The 12,607-nt window shown below is 41.3% G+C and overlaps 1 protein-coding gene across 6 annotated transcripts in view; it reads right to left on the reverse strand.

Annotated features, from left to right (window-relative positions):
• tnn (tenascin N) overlaps positions 1-12,607 on the reverse strand; it is a 32,961-nt gene that overhangs the window by 16,575 nt on the left and 3,779 nt on the right. For all 6 annotated transcript variants that reach the window (XM_047590253.1, XM_047590252.1, XM_047590254.1 and 3 more), the window contains exons 2-8: positions 9,661-9,858; positions 9,248-9,436; positions 8,659-9,033; positions 5,072-5,205; positions 4,824-4,953; positions 2,833-3,015; positions 1,669-1,758 (exon numbers count right to left, since the gene is read on the reverse strand). In XM_047590253.1, the coding sequence (XP_047446209.1) occupies positions 1,669-1,758; positions 2,833-3,015; positions 4,824-4,953; positions 5,072-5,205; positions 8,659-9,033; positions 9,248-9,436; positions 9,661-9,856 (1,297 nt within the window). In that variant the 5' untranslated portion in view covers positions 9,857-9,858. The remainder of the gene's footprint in view (positions 1-1,668; positions 1,759-2,832; positions 3,016-4,823; positions 4,954-5,071; positions 5,206-8,658; positions 9,034-9,247; positions 9,437-9,660; positions 9,859-12,607) is intronic.

Raw genomic sequence — 12,607 nt, forward strand, 5'->3', positions numbered from 1 at the left:
ACGACCGTAATTCCAGCATACCGCAAGCTGAGACGCTATAACTTATAGTTACAGTTAGTCACACGGGGTGTCCAACTGCGCAGTAAATATTAAATATAGTTTTTGGAACCGCTTGTGCCACCTTGCAAAAAAACAAAGAAGAAAGTTTCTAAATAATAAACCTTTTGCTTTAGTTCTTAAAAATGAAGCATACACAGAAATAATTATGTTTACAGCCTGGCACAAAACTTTTTGGTCCCTGTAGCTAAATTCCAAACCAGTGACACCACCAGTGCGGTTGATTATCTTTATCATCCCTTCATTACTTTCATTTTTATTCTTGCTGTACATGGTACTTTCCATAATTCTTCCTCGCGCTCCCTTTCCTCCCACAGCGTACCACGCTGGTCGAAGGCCTGTTTAGATAGATTATAGGTGACTCCACTCTCCCGTGCGCCACGCCGGTGATCATGAAACCAACACATCCTCTCTGGAAAACAGAGCTGACGACTATCCTCTTCAATCACCTCTAAACCCTTCCGTGCTCCACGTAAAATGAGGGACTGTAGCTGCTGGAGTGGAGACAAGCCACTGTCTGTCTGCTGTAGATTAGCCAACTCACCCAATTCACACACGTGCACAATTACAGCTCAAGTGCATTGCGCACTCACAGAGAGAGGGAAAAAAAAGGAAAAGATTAGCAGAGGGCCCTGGGTACCTGACTGGCTTCAAAAGAAGACGTGAGTCTTGATAATACATGTACCTCGCTGGCTAAAAACCATTAAATTGGCTGCTGCTGTGTCTAAAAAAAAACATCAAAATGGAGACTGCTTTTAAATGGAGTAAGCTTTGAAAGAGTGAAGGTGAAAGAGGAAAAAGAAGGGAAAGGGAATAAGAATGAGGGAATGATGGTAGTAAGTGAAAACCTTTTGTGTCGCTGTGGACCATTTGTCAGTCTCTTAAATAATTACTTCACAGCAGCCCGACGGTCGAGAACGGTTGTTAAAGTCTCAAAATGGATTCCTCCTCACGCACTAAAACCGAATCACGGTTAACCAAAACACTCGCATCCAACATTACCAGATGGACTCTGTAAATCACCGACCTTCTCACCTCAACCATCAGGGAGCAACTCGCAGTCGTTACACTACTCATATCGGGTTTCTTCTGGGTGACCATACTCGCCATGTCCATTACAAATTGTCCAGATTATTAGGTCGTAAATTCCAGCCCTCCATCATTAACCCATAATCGTGCCTCTTGCTGGTCAGACTCATTATGCTATTATCTTTGGCTGTGCGCGGACGGTAATAGCAGGTTGTATAGCGCGGCATGTCGGTAATGTATGTAACAGATTGTGTGTTTTTCCTATTAGGCTGTGACCGCCGCTGAATTATAGGTACAATGACAAGAGCTAAGAGCTGTCTTTGATGCTGCACCCAATTCAAAGCTAAGTGGAATGTGGTTATCCTCGCTGTGTCTTTAATGTGTTTCACTTCCACAAGTGGCTGATCTATCATTTTAAGTGTCATCCACAGCCAGGCACCGCCGGCGGTAGCACGAATGCAGCCTCAACGCGATTAATGTCAGGCAGAAGTCAATTTCAGGAAGATTGGGCCTCATTTTGTGCTTACCGATAATGAGACATCAGGTGAAATGACGCGTGGACGGTGATGTCTTGACACTGACCTGTGGCTCCTGTGACAGAAGAAGCCTGTCCCTCAGAGTTTCCTTTGATGGCTTGCACTGTGATCTGGTACTCTGTTCCTGGATACAGACCTGTGGAAAGACACATTTTTCTCTCAACTCTGAGTCTGTACTATAATGCCCCAAAGTTCTGCATTTAGAGTTGCAATCTTAAATATTAATTTAGATTTAATTTAAATAAATTAGGCAACTTTTTATTGCTGAATCAGACAGCACAATACATTTCCCCTCCTGAAAAAAGACCACTGATAAAAGTCCTGCATTATTTATGTATATTTGCTAGTATGAACTGGGTTTCTGTGGCAACATTTGCGCAAACAAAAATGCTGCATTAAGTTATTGCAGTGTAATCTCTGTCAACAGACGTCTGGATGTGAATGCTGCATGCTAAATCGTGGATGTGTTCGCTGCTGATGCACAACTGAGCGTTTCCTATCTTCATGGTCAGACTGTAAGCGTTTAAGCGGCAGAACACGAGTCGACTTTTATTATGAAGTGGTCACAGGAAATAAGATGCGTTTCAACGGCGAGGACAGCACTTGCATCATTACGCTAAATGCGTCCGCAAAACAAGACGACAGCCAGTTTCGTCAGTTTGAAAGATTGTGGGGAGTAATGGAACAATAAGCAGCAGCAGCCGCAGTGAGCGCTTAGATGAAGATGAGGAAGTGCACACCTAACGTGTCTGCGAGGGAGCGACTTTGCATTAAATATGCCACAGTTTTGAATGTAATGATGTATGACATAAACAGAAAGGATATTTCTAGATTCAGTTTTCCATTGCATTTGCATTACATCCCTGTATTTTATGCAGTTCTAAACGATAGATTTTGGTATTTTCATGCAAATTCTTGAGTGCATGTGTTTGCATGAGTGTGAATATTTAATATGTGCTTGTGTGTTTGTGTGTGTATAATGCATGTGATTCATTCACTTTACACAGCATTAAGCCTGGATGGTTGTGAAGTCAACTGAGTCGCATGATTTAATGTGAGGAACATAAATTAAAGTAGACTCCGGTTATTGTAAGACAAGCCATGTTGACAGTGGACAGACACCTTAGGTTACTATATATGTCCAACAGTTCCAGAAATGATTTACGGGCCCTTCTGTGCAAACTTGCCTTCCCTCTGTTAAAAGACTCACCCACAATAGTGTGCCTGGTGCGTGCCTCTTGGCTCCTCTGTACGTTCAGCTCCTCCTCCTGTCCCGCGGGGTCAGTGTGTGTGAGCCTGAAGTAGTCCAGCTCAGCTTGGGGGTTCTTCCAGTCCACCTGGATAGAGACCTCGGTCTGGCCAAGGACTCGGATATCATCAATAGCTGAGACATCTGGGAAGGATGCAGCGTTTGGTGGAGACACGAAGTTCATATTAGAAAGCCTGCATTAAATCTTGTCGAATCAAAAGCATCTGCCCTGCTCCGCTCCAACGTGTCCTCGAGGTAGATGATGATTTCTCTTGCAACTTAAAATGTGACATTCCTGGGGTGGGGACCAAGAAGAAATGTCCCTTTTGTCCATCAAGTAAATATCACATTCGTATTTTGTTATTTGTCCTGAGATATGCTGAGCGTACTGTATGTCAGCGTAAAGTCAGGAAGACATTATCATGTCTGGATACAGAGACAAAGTGAATGACAGGAAAAGACCACACTGAGTGAAATTGACCAGAGTAAAAACAAACGGCACATGATGAAAAGTTAGACGAAAAGCTGTCAGAGGACATTATTTTTTGCCCGTGCACTCATTTTCAGGCTATGTTTGTGGTTAGTAATTGGTACATAATTACATTAAATGAGGACTTTCTGTTATTTTTGTAAAGCACTCAGATGGCTCAGTGTTTACGTACATCATTATGCATTGTTTCATACTTTTAATATTGTTGTCCACTGTTGGCCATTTTTTGTTGTTTAAGATTCATCCTCTTATCTGGTTATTTCTCATAAGGCTGTATGAAGCTGAACGATGTGTATTTGTAATTAGTGATCAGTGGCACATAAACGCTAAAGGCGAAGTCATTTACTGTTGATTGTGACATATAATTTTTAGATTGTATTTTATTTCAGGACTCTTTCAGGCACTAGATGAATGTGAAGATGACACATCTGATAATACTGAATATTCTCAAAGCCACAAGGGATGCCTTGAATTTGTAACACATTGTGGGAAAAAAAGACACAACAGAACCATCATATGAAACAAATATCACCAAATGAAAAGCTTTTGTATTTGTATTTTTTATTTTTATTTTTTTTTAAGCCAGCTATTTCGTTTTTCTGGGGGAAAAAAACATTCACCGTCTTTTGAAGTATATCGTGCTTGAAGTGGAAAATGAAAACTATGTGACCAGACAAATGTGTACCCCTTCGATGTGTTCTCCTCACACAAGCACAAACCAGATGATGGCGTGTTTTCTTATGCCCATATGGGGACGCCATGCTCCGTGGGGCTTTCCATGGCACACTAGGCTAACCGCACACATTAAAATCAAACACAGCCACTTTCTCAACATCCCACTCACCCCAGTCAGTTCCGTGAAATAATCTGTTTCTCTGCACATCTGTCTCTTACCACATCTGTGAGGGAGTCCAGTTTATATTAAACACATCCTCGGAGCCACTTCCTTGTAATTACCTTAAGATTTAATGTCTAACAAACCGGCGCTTAATAAAACACTTAGTAATGACAGGCTTCAGATTGTTTCCTGTTCTTTAAAGCAGCATTTGTGTCGAAGACAAATGAATAAAATGAATGAATTGAATTAAATACAAATGAACAGACAAATCTGCTTATCCTACAAAAATAAGGGCAAATCAATTTTGAATGACTGGAACACGCTCTCCATTAACCGGTGAAGTTTTACTTTAACAGTCCACAGCACGTCTTGTTTCTCGCAAGTACTTTCACGCTTCATTCCGAGCTTCTATTTGACCTCAAATGTGTCTGTTTAATCTAGAGAATATCCAACTAAGTCCCTCAGACCTGACCTGAAGGCCCCACCTAGCCCCACAGCCACATGTAATAGGTCACATCTGTTTTTACTGTGGACCTCGGATTCCTTTAAAAGCAGTGACCCAGCCCAGTTCTCACCAGTTACGAAAAAAGAAAAAAAAAAGAAAAAAGAAATTGTCAAGCTCACCTGTGGTGGCTTCGAGCTTCTCTGCTTCACTCTGGATTTGTTTGACCATGGCGTACACTTCGACCACGTAGGTAACCCCAGGGGTCAGTCCAGTGATGAGATAGGAGTTCTCTGTGTTGGAAATCTCAACCTAAAAAGCAAACATCCAAAAGAAAGAGTTGATATAATATGGATCTGTGCTATGTGTCCTGTGTTTGACACTGATATTTAAAAAAAAAAAAAAGAAAGAAAGAAAGAAGGAAACCTACCTGCTCCAGGGCACCCTCATCATCTTTGGGATAATACGACAACACGTAATACTCTGCCCCTCCAACGGACTCCCACTCAACCAGGAGGGAGACGTCAGTCACTTGGACCAAGCGCAGACCCTGGGGTCCAAGAACTGAGAGAAAAGAGAAAGGTAGACGCAGGCAGAATAAAAGATAATTTGTAATTGCTTCTTTGACTGTTATCTGGTTCTTTCTCTCTCCGTCGGCCTTTATTACTTTCAACCTCGTGTGCATGTCCACGCGTTTACTTAAGGACGTTGGAAACCAATTCTATCCAACGGCTTATTACAAGGAGCGAGGAAGAAGTCACGAACCGGGCACAATTACCGAGGTCTGAGGAAAAGATTACTTGAAAACACACTGCTTTTGAGTGGTTATACAAGAACGCTGTGCTTCGATGGAGAAGGTGGAAAAAATTATAGTAAGAAGGTATATAACACACCAGGGAAATACTATAACAAAACAGCAGCCAAAAAAGACAGCAAGTCAGCAGTGTCGGGGAAAGAGGCTTTCCACAAACAAGATGAGGTCTCTGTGGGTATAATAGACGAAAATAAATGGTAGAGGACTTAAAGAAGTAAAACATGGCACTCGGAAAGATAAGTATGTTTTAAGGGAATAATTGTGAAATTGGTCATGAAGGAGTCTATATCTCCGGCTTATGGGCTATAACTTTGGCAGGAAAGGAATTCACATCAGATTCAGATGCTGTTCCACAAGGCGAAGTCAGGAAGCTAAATGTTTTTCTCCAAACGGAGAAGCCCTTTTCCATCCAGGAGCAGTTAACGTTCCCCCCCTCCAGGCCGACCATCGACAAGCTCTACCCTCGAATAATAATTCAGAGCAGCCGGGGTGAATAAATTAATACATGAAGACATGTCTGGGGTTCTTGGAGAAAAGAAAAGAAAAATAATGTTGTTCAGGATGAACTGAGAAATGATTCAATTTGCTTAGTTTCTGGGGGACACTGTTTTGAATGTAAGATCTTTAAATGTGAATAAAGAATAAACCATAAGAAGTACAATAATAATGTCCAATTTACCTACAATGAGGTGATGCAGATTTAAACACTGTAGCCTTAATAGTCTCACCTGCGTTTCCTCATTTTTTTTTTTTAAACAATCTGATGGATGGACACGGTCCAGAGTGAAAATGTCTGTTCTAATCATGAGAGCTTTGCTGATTTCTAAGCTACAAGGACACTAGGCTGGAGTTACAGTATATATATAAACTTCAGGAGTCACGTAGCGATCGTCATCACCCGCAGAGCAGATTGACACCCATCATCCATGTGTTGAAATGGCAAGTAGCCACTTAAAACAAAGAACGTCTCCTCTGTTTCGCCTGCGTGCCCTTCTTCTCTGGTAGCCTATTACCACTATTATTACTAACACCTAAGATCAACACAATCTATTTCTTTTCCTTGCCTCCCACTCTCTCTTCCTCCCTGACTTTTCCTCTGACACCACGCCACTGTTGATGTTGGACTCCATTCAACAGCACCTACACATGGAGCGGGGCCCTCGAGCCGAATCATCATCCGAGCTTTGACATGGCCAACCTGCGGTAGTGCAGTCTGAACCATCCGTGCTCTTATTCTAGTTTCTAAAACTGTGGTTCAGGGCCTGAAATCCCTCGAGAAGCTGCTTTTTGGTGGATCTACCCAATGTTAAAAATCAAAATCTGAGTACGTGCTTTGTGTTTATCGTAGAGGAAGAAACACGAGACAAGTATAGTATAGATGGTATGGGCTGATGGTGGCATTTACAGATTATAATACCGTGCCATTTATTTGCAGCCAAATCTTTGACATCAGTGTAGAATTGGCTGGAGCACCGCAAATTCAGTGTTCGTGCCTCACTGGCACTGCTCACATTTCTGCTTTCTTGCCCTTAAATTCCCACAAAATGCAATTTTGTACTCCGCTCCTCAGGCAGTGCAGTAATAGTGGTTTGGTGCGCCGTGCATTTGGCAGGAAAGGTGATGATTTTTCTGCAGGGTAAAAGCCAGATGGAGCCCCAAAAGACTGATGGCTGCTCTTATGTTCCTGGGGTATTGTGTGACCTGATGTCATAAGTTCTCTGGAGGCCAGAGATGCACTGGTCATGGGGTCACCCCACCGAAAAGGCCACTTCAGCTGCTGGATCTGAAATAACTGTGAGGGAAGATGCTTTGAATTCCACAGAAGTAGGTCACAATGGTCATTATAGAAGTCAGTTCAGTCAGAAACGCCATTAATTACACTACTACATTATTACAAATAGACAGGGAAAGTATTTCTTTCCCTAGAGTTCCAATAGCCTAAAGGACACTGCTGCAGGTTATTAAAATTATTCAAATCATTAGTGTATGTTAGAAGAGAGGCTTTTTGGGTTGCAAAGAAAGTTGGGGGCTGGTTTAATTGAGTTAAAATGCTCTCAGCTACAATGCAAAATCTTATTGGACCATCTCTTTGATTAGCAAAAATCGAAGTTAAATACATTAAGTAGCAGAGGTCATAATTCTTTCTGGTGCCGGGATATTGACTTGGTGTAACTGCAAAGCCAGAGGGGCAACTGCCACTTAGAAAAACCTGCCCTGAACACAAGGAAGGTCAGTGGTTCCCTGTGAGCTGAGAATGCTAAAACCAAACAGATTGGTCACAAAGGTACATCTACACCGATCTTTACAATAATTCACGCAGGTCCTAAACGTTTTATGCTAAGTGACACCGTAAGGAAATTTATGTGAAGGTGAACTGGGCTTCAGGGGCAAGCGATATAATTTTAATGGTCCCAGAGCTCCTTGTAGCATCTGTGGTCTTTGGAATAACAGTTAAATGTTCAACTTAATGTCAAAGCCATAGAGGTGACTCTAGAGCAAAGTCACATTGGGATCTCTAGGTTTCCTGAAAAACACACAGATGAAACTAAATGAAAGCATGGGTCGTAAAAAGATATTACCCCCAAAATACATAATTTACACATAAACAGTTCAGTGTTTGAAATGTGCTCATTCAAACACTAGTCCTCTGTATATAACGGTTATAGCATAGGTCTTCAACAGGGAGTCCATGACGCCAAGGGGGTCCGTGAAGGTACTGCAAAATCTTTGGTTGATTAGACATTTTATATATTTTTTTAATTTTCCCCTACAAATTTAAATTTCTTTAAATACACATTAAATAAATCCAACATATTTTAGTGAAGGGATAATAGCTTAATACTGAATGCAAAATGATAATTATAATGTATATTTATGATATAACAGATAGGGGGCCCTACTTTATCTCTCCATCAGTGGGGTCTTTGGTCTGAAATATGATAAGAGACCCCTACAAAATGGGATTAACACCAACACCCAACCCAAAGAGGATATGCTGGATGTTCTCAATGAAAATGTCAGCACAATAATTAGTCAGCTAAATAGAAGTTAGCAGGTTCAGTAAGGCAAAATATTCTGCAGACCGCAAAGTACTGATGATTATACATGTACATGCAATACACTGTAATTTGTTCTTCACTTAAGTAAAGAGTTTGCGTCTAGAAACCATTTCAACTTCAAAGTTAAGCATTTGAAAGTCTTACCCGATGAACAGTCCTCTCCGTAAAAGCCTTCGTCACAGATGCACTTCCCATCCATGCACTGGCCGTTACCAATGCAGTCGTTAGGACACTTCTGCGTGTCGCAGTTTTCGCCGGTGAAGTGTGGGAAGCACACACATTTCCCGTCTACACACTGCCCCTTGTCGTTGCAGTTGTCCGGACACGTCATCTGGCTGCAGTCGTCTCCTGTGTAGCCCTGATGGCACACGCACTTCCCATCCACGCATCGGCCGTTGTCATTGCACTCGTCAGGACAGGAGGACTCGGAGCAGTCCGGGCCTTCCCATCCTGGGTTACAGAGGCAGCTGCAGCTCTGCTGTTGGTAGGTACCGTGGCCACTACAACTTGTGTCCACACCTTGAGAAAGATAGGTGCGAGAGAGTTGTGCAGTTTGTTGATGCTTGCAAACTTATTTACTTCTTCTTTCTTTATGGACTAAATCCGTCCAAGCATGCAAACCAGAATTAAATTACTGACTCTCGTAAAATAACAAGTTTATAATAAGATTTACTGCCTCCAGCTTCCACTTGTTTTTAACTTTAGCTTTCTCCCGATGATAAATCTGGCCTACCTGCAGCACCGCCGCTTCCACAGCAGCCCTGAGCACACTGTGTCTTTAGGTAGTTGACTTCTTCTTCCAGTCCATTGACTCTGTACAACAGAGACTTGAAGCTTTCAGACTCCTCACAGTCACACTTGGGAGTCTGCAGCTTAATGTTGTGTCTAAAGATAATGTCATTCTCTCCATTTTTTGGGGACTCTGTCAAAATATGATAAAAATATTCTGTTTAATTGCCACATATACTGCAATGGGTCCCAATGGTCATACACAAGGGGAAAAAACACTATTAAGAAAACGAACAACCCAGAGAGATACCATATAAATACTTACAGCATATAAATAATAAAATGCATACATTTATTCATAATCTATCTGTGATTACTCTCAGTTGCATGCTCTAATTGAAATAGTATTTTTATGACCTCTTTCGTCTTGGGCTGGCAGTTCTTCTAATTTACAACTGGTGCTCCCTGGGATGTCAATTTTATAGACGTGGCTGAAGGTGACTCCCTGCTCTGAGGCTGAAGGGTCTAGTTGATTGTCAGCGGAGCTGAAGTGTGACACTGTGCAAAGTAGAGCCACCAGGCCCAGGGCCCTCCTCAGGAGTCTGGTGGTCATTGCTGGAGGTCGAGACAAGAGCAGATACTTAATTGTTAGTTGTTCTTTCTGCTTGCTTTTCTAACACATGAAAATCATGCAGGGCACACATACTACATACACTAATATTTGGCTAATGATCTCAGGCTAATTTGTGAGGAAAGCATAAAGCTGGTTTCAAGTCTAGCTATGGAACAAATGTTACTGGATACAATAAATGTCATCTGTTTAAATAGCACTATTTATTGAAACCGTCAAACTTTGGAAAATGCATCCAAGCATGCAGAAAAGCTTTACAGTAAAACTCTTATGAAAATAGGCATCGGCTCTCTCCAAACTAAAACTTATAATAAAATTATTGTCTCCATGAAATGGTAAAAAGAAAGAAAGGTATTTTGTGCAATGGATATTATCAGAGTTCCAGGAAAAACACAAAAATATTAACAGTTGGACCAGTTGTTATGCCAGTCTACTATTGTGCATATTTAAAGGAATACTTCAGTGGGAACGTATTCACTTTCTATTTCTGGGTTAATGAGTTGCCTGGTAGTTTTGCTGTGGCCATACTAGATTATTTGCCTCAGCCTGATAAGTCTTGGATGCCAATGCCTTAATATCTTAAAACAGGTGAGAAACAGGTGAGAAACAGGTGAGAAGTTTAATAAAACACTACTACACATAAGAATGACACAAACTGAAACAGCAAATACAACAAAAAAAGGATGACAGAGGCTCCGTTAAAAACTAATTCTCAGTCATAATAAAAATGTCTCATGGAACCAGCTGAGGTCAGTCAGGAGGAACTCTCAAACAATAGTAAGAAGGTGGTTAAAACCAACCACATTGTATGAAATAAGTGTTTTCAGTCAAGTTGGGGAAAAAAGACTCTGTTTCTCCACATCACTAAGAGACTAAATGACCCACAGTGAGCTGAAGCAGGAAAGTTACATTCTGATGGATGCTTAGAGACATATAGATGGATATATCTTCTTTGGTCACTGGATTAGTTTACTTGGACTCTGTGATCAGAATAATATCCTTTGAATTGAAGATATATTGGCCATGTAAATGCACCAAGCACTGCTGGTGCAAATGCCTCGTTAATACAGGAAATTGTGTGAAGAGGTGATCCGTGGAATCTGAGGACTCATAAGCGGTACAGAACAAAGAACAAAGTGCATTTCTGACTGATGGGCGCAACAAATTCATTTGCAAGACTCTCACAGAGTGGGGTTGAGCGAGTTGAAATATTCCATCTGTTTTTTCGATGCTGCCCTATACATTGTGCACAGATTGTATCTCTGGCAGGAGCTTTGTGTAAGAGAACTGAAACTATAGATGTTGGTCGTTGCGCCTGACTGGACACGAGTCCCCAGGCTGAAAGAGGGTTAAGTTTGAATTCTCCACACTGTTAGTGTTTTAAAGAGAAGTGAGGAAAGAGGAACTTGCATAGCATGCACTGGGGCTCGCTACTGTGTATTTAATCACAGGAAACTTTAGCCATTATGTCACTCTGTGTGCGCGCGCCTGTGTGCGTTTAATGATGCACTCATTCACACAATATGGCAGAAGAAAGTGAGCAGTCATCACTTTGCCAGAGATCCTTTTGCTCTAAACCATAAATTGCGCTCAGTCAGGCGTTTCAAGGCTTCAGGGACTTGTCCTTGGCGATGATGATGTCATTTTATGTAATGCCACTGATGTCATGTGAACTTAAAACCTTGCAGCGGCTTCCCCAAAGAGGCCAAATTACATGCTTTCAAAATAGTATGCCTGTATTAACCTTCTGAAGGACTTTGGTCTGAATTTAACTTTCTGATGCAAAAGTGGCAGAAGGAACTTCTGATCTAACCGTGCCGAGCTTGTGTGGTCTCTGGAAAAACAAAACCTCAAACAGAGTGAAAGTTCAGCATAAAGTGTGTGACGCTTGACACTGGAAACTGAACGGCAGTCCACAGAACCATATGTGCTTAAATGAACATAATTGCTTTCAAAGACATGGGATTTTTCTGTTAAACATACAGCAAAATGCCAAGTCTGTATGATACTGTACACAGTCAACGACAGAGACGGGAGCTTTAATAACATGATATTAAAAGTCAGCTCTTCATTTTTATTTGAATGCTTCAACTGGACTTTCTTTAAATCCGAGTAAAATATCTTTGTTATTTGGAAGTGATGGTGGAATTTCAAAGACGAGAAACTGATCACTTGGAAACCCCTGTAAAAAAACATTTGCTCTTTGACCATAAAACACTAAAACAGCTGGAAAAGTAGAAAAAATGTGGAGCGTAACTGATCCTAAAAATCCCACTGGACAAAGAGAGCAATCGCCAGCTATTAAAATTTCAACAAGTGGACCTAAAACCTGCCAATCCACTATCCATGGTTATGAAACTATTATCAAATAAACGGGATCCTAAGAAACTGAGAACAACTGGTATATTGAGTTATATGGCTTACATATATTCACTAGCGGAAATGGAAAGCTACTTCGTTGACTTAACCTGATGCAATTTGTCTCCAGCTAAAGAAAATGTTGGGTCATGGATCACAGATCTGATGATTTATACAGGATGTAACCCAAGTAGCTCTGTAATTCAAAATGGGAGACAAATAGACATATAATTTGCATGACCCGTTTCTAACTAGTCCAAACTCAATACACTTGACCTCCTGTGCTTATTTTAGCCGTTTATTGGACTGCAGCTGTTCTAAAGCTTGAGGTCGGTGCCCGTGCAAGCAATCCAAGCCATGATGACGCTGACAAAT

Source organism: Mugil cephalus, chromosome 7 (assembly GCF_022458985.1).
Source record: "Mugil cephalus isolate CIBA_MC_2020 chromosome 7, CIBA_Mcephalus_1.1, whole genome shotgun sequence".
NCBI lineage: Eukaryota > Metazoa > Chordata > Actinopteri > Mugiliformes > Mugilidae > Mugil > Mugil cephalus.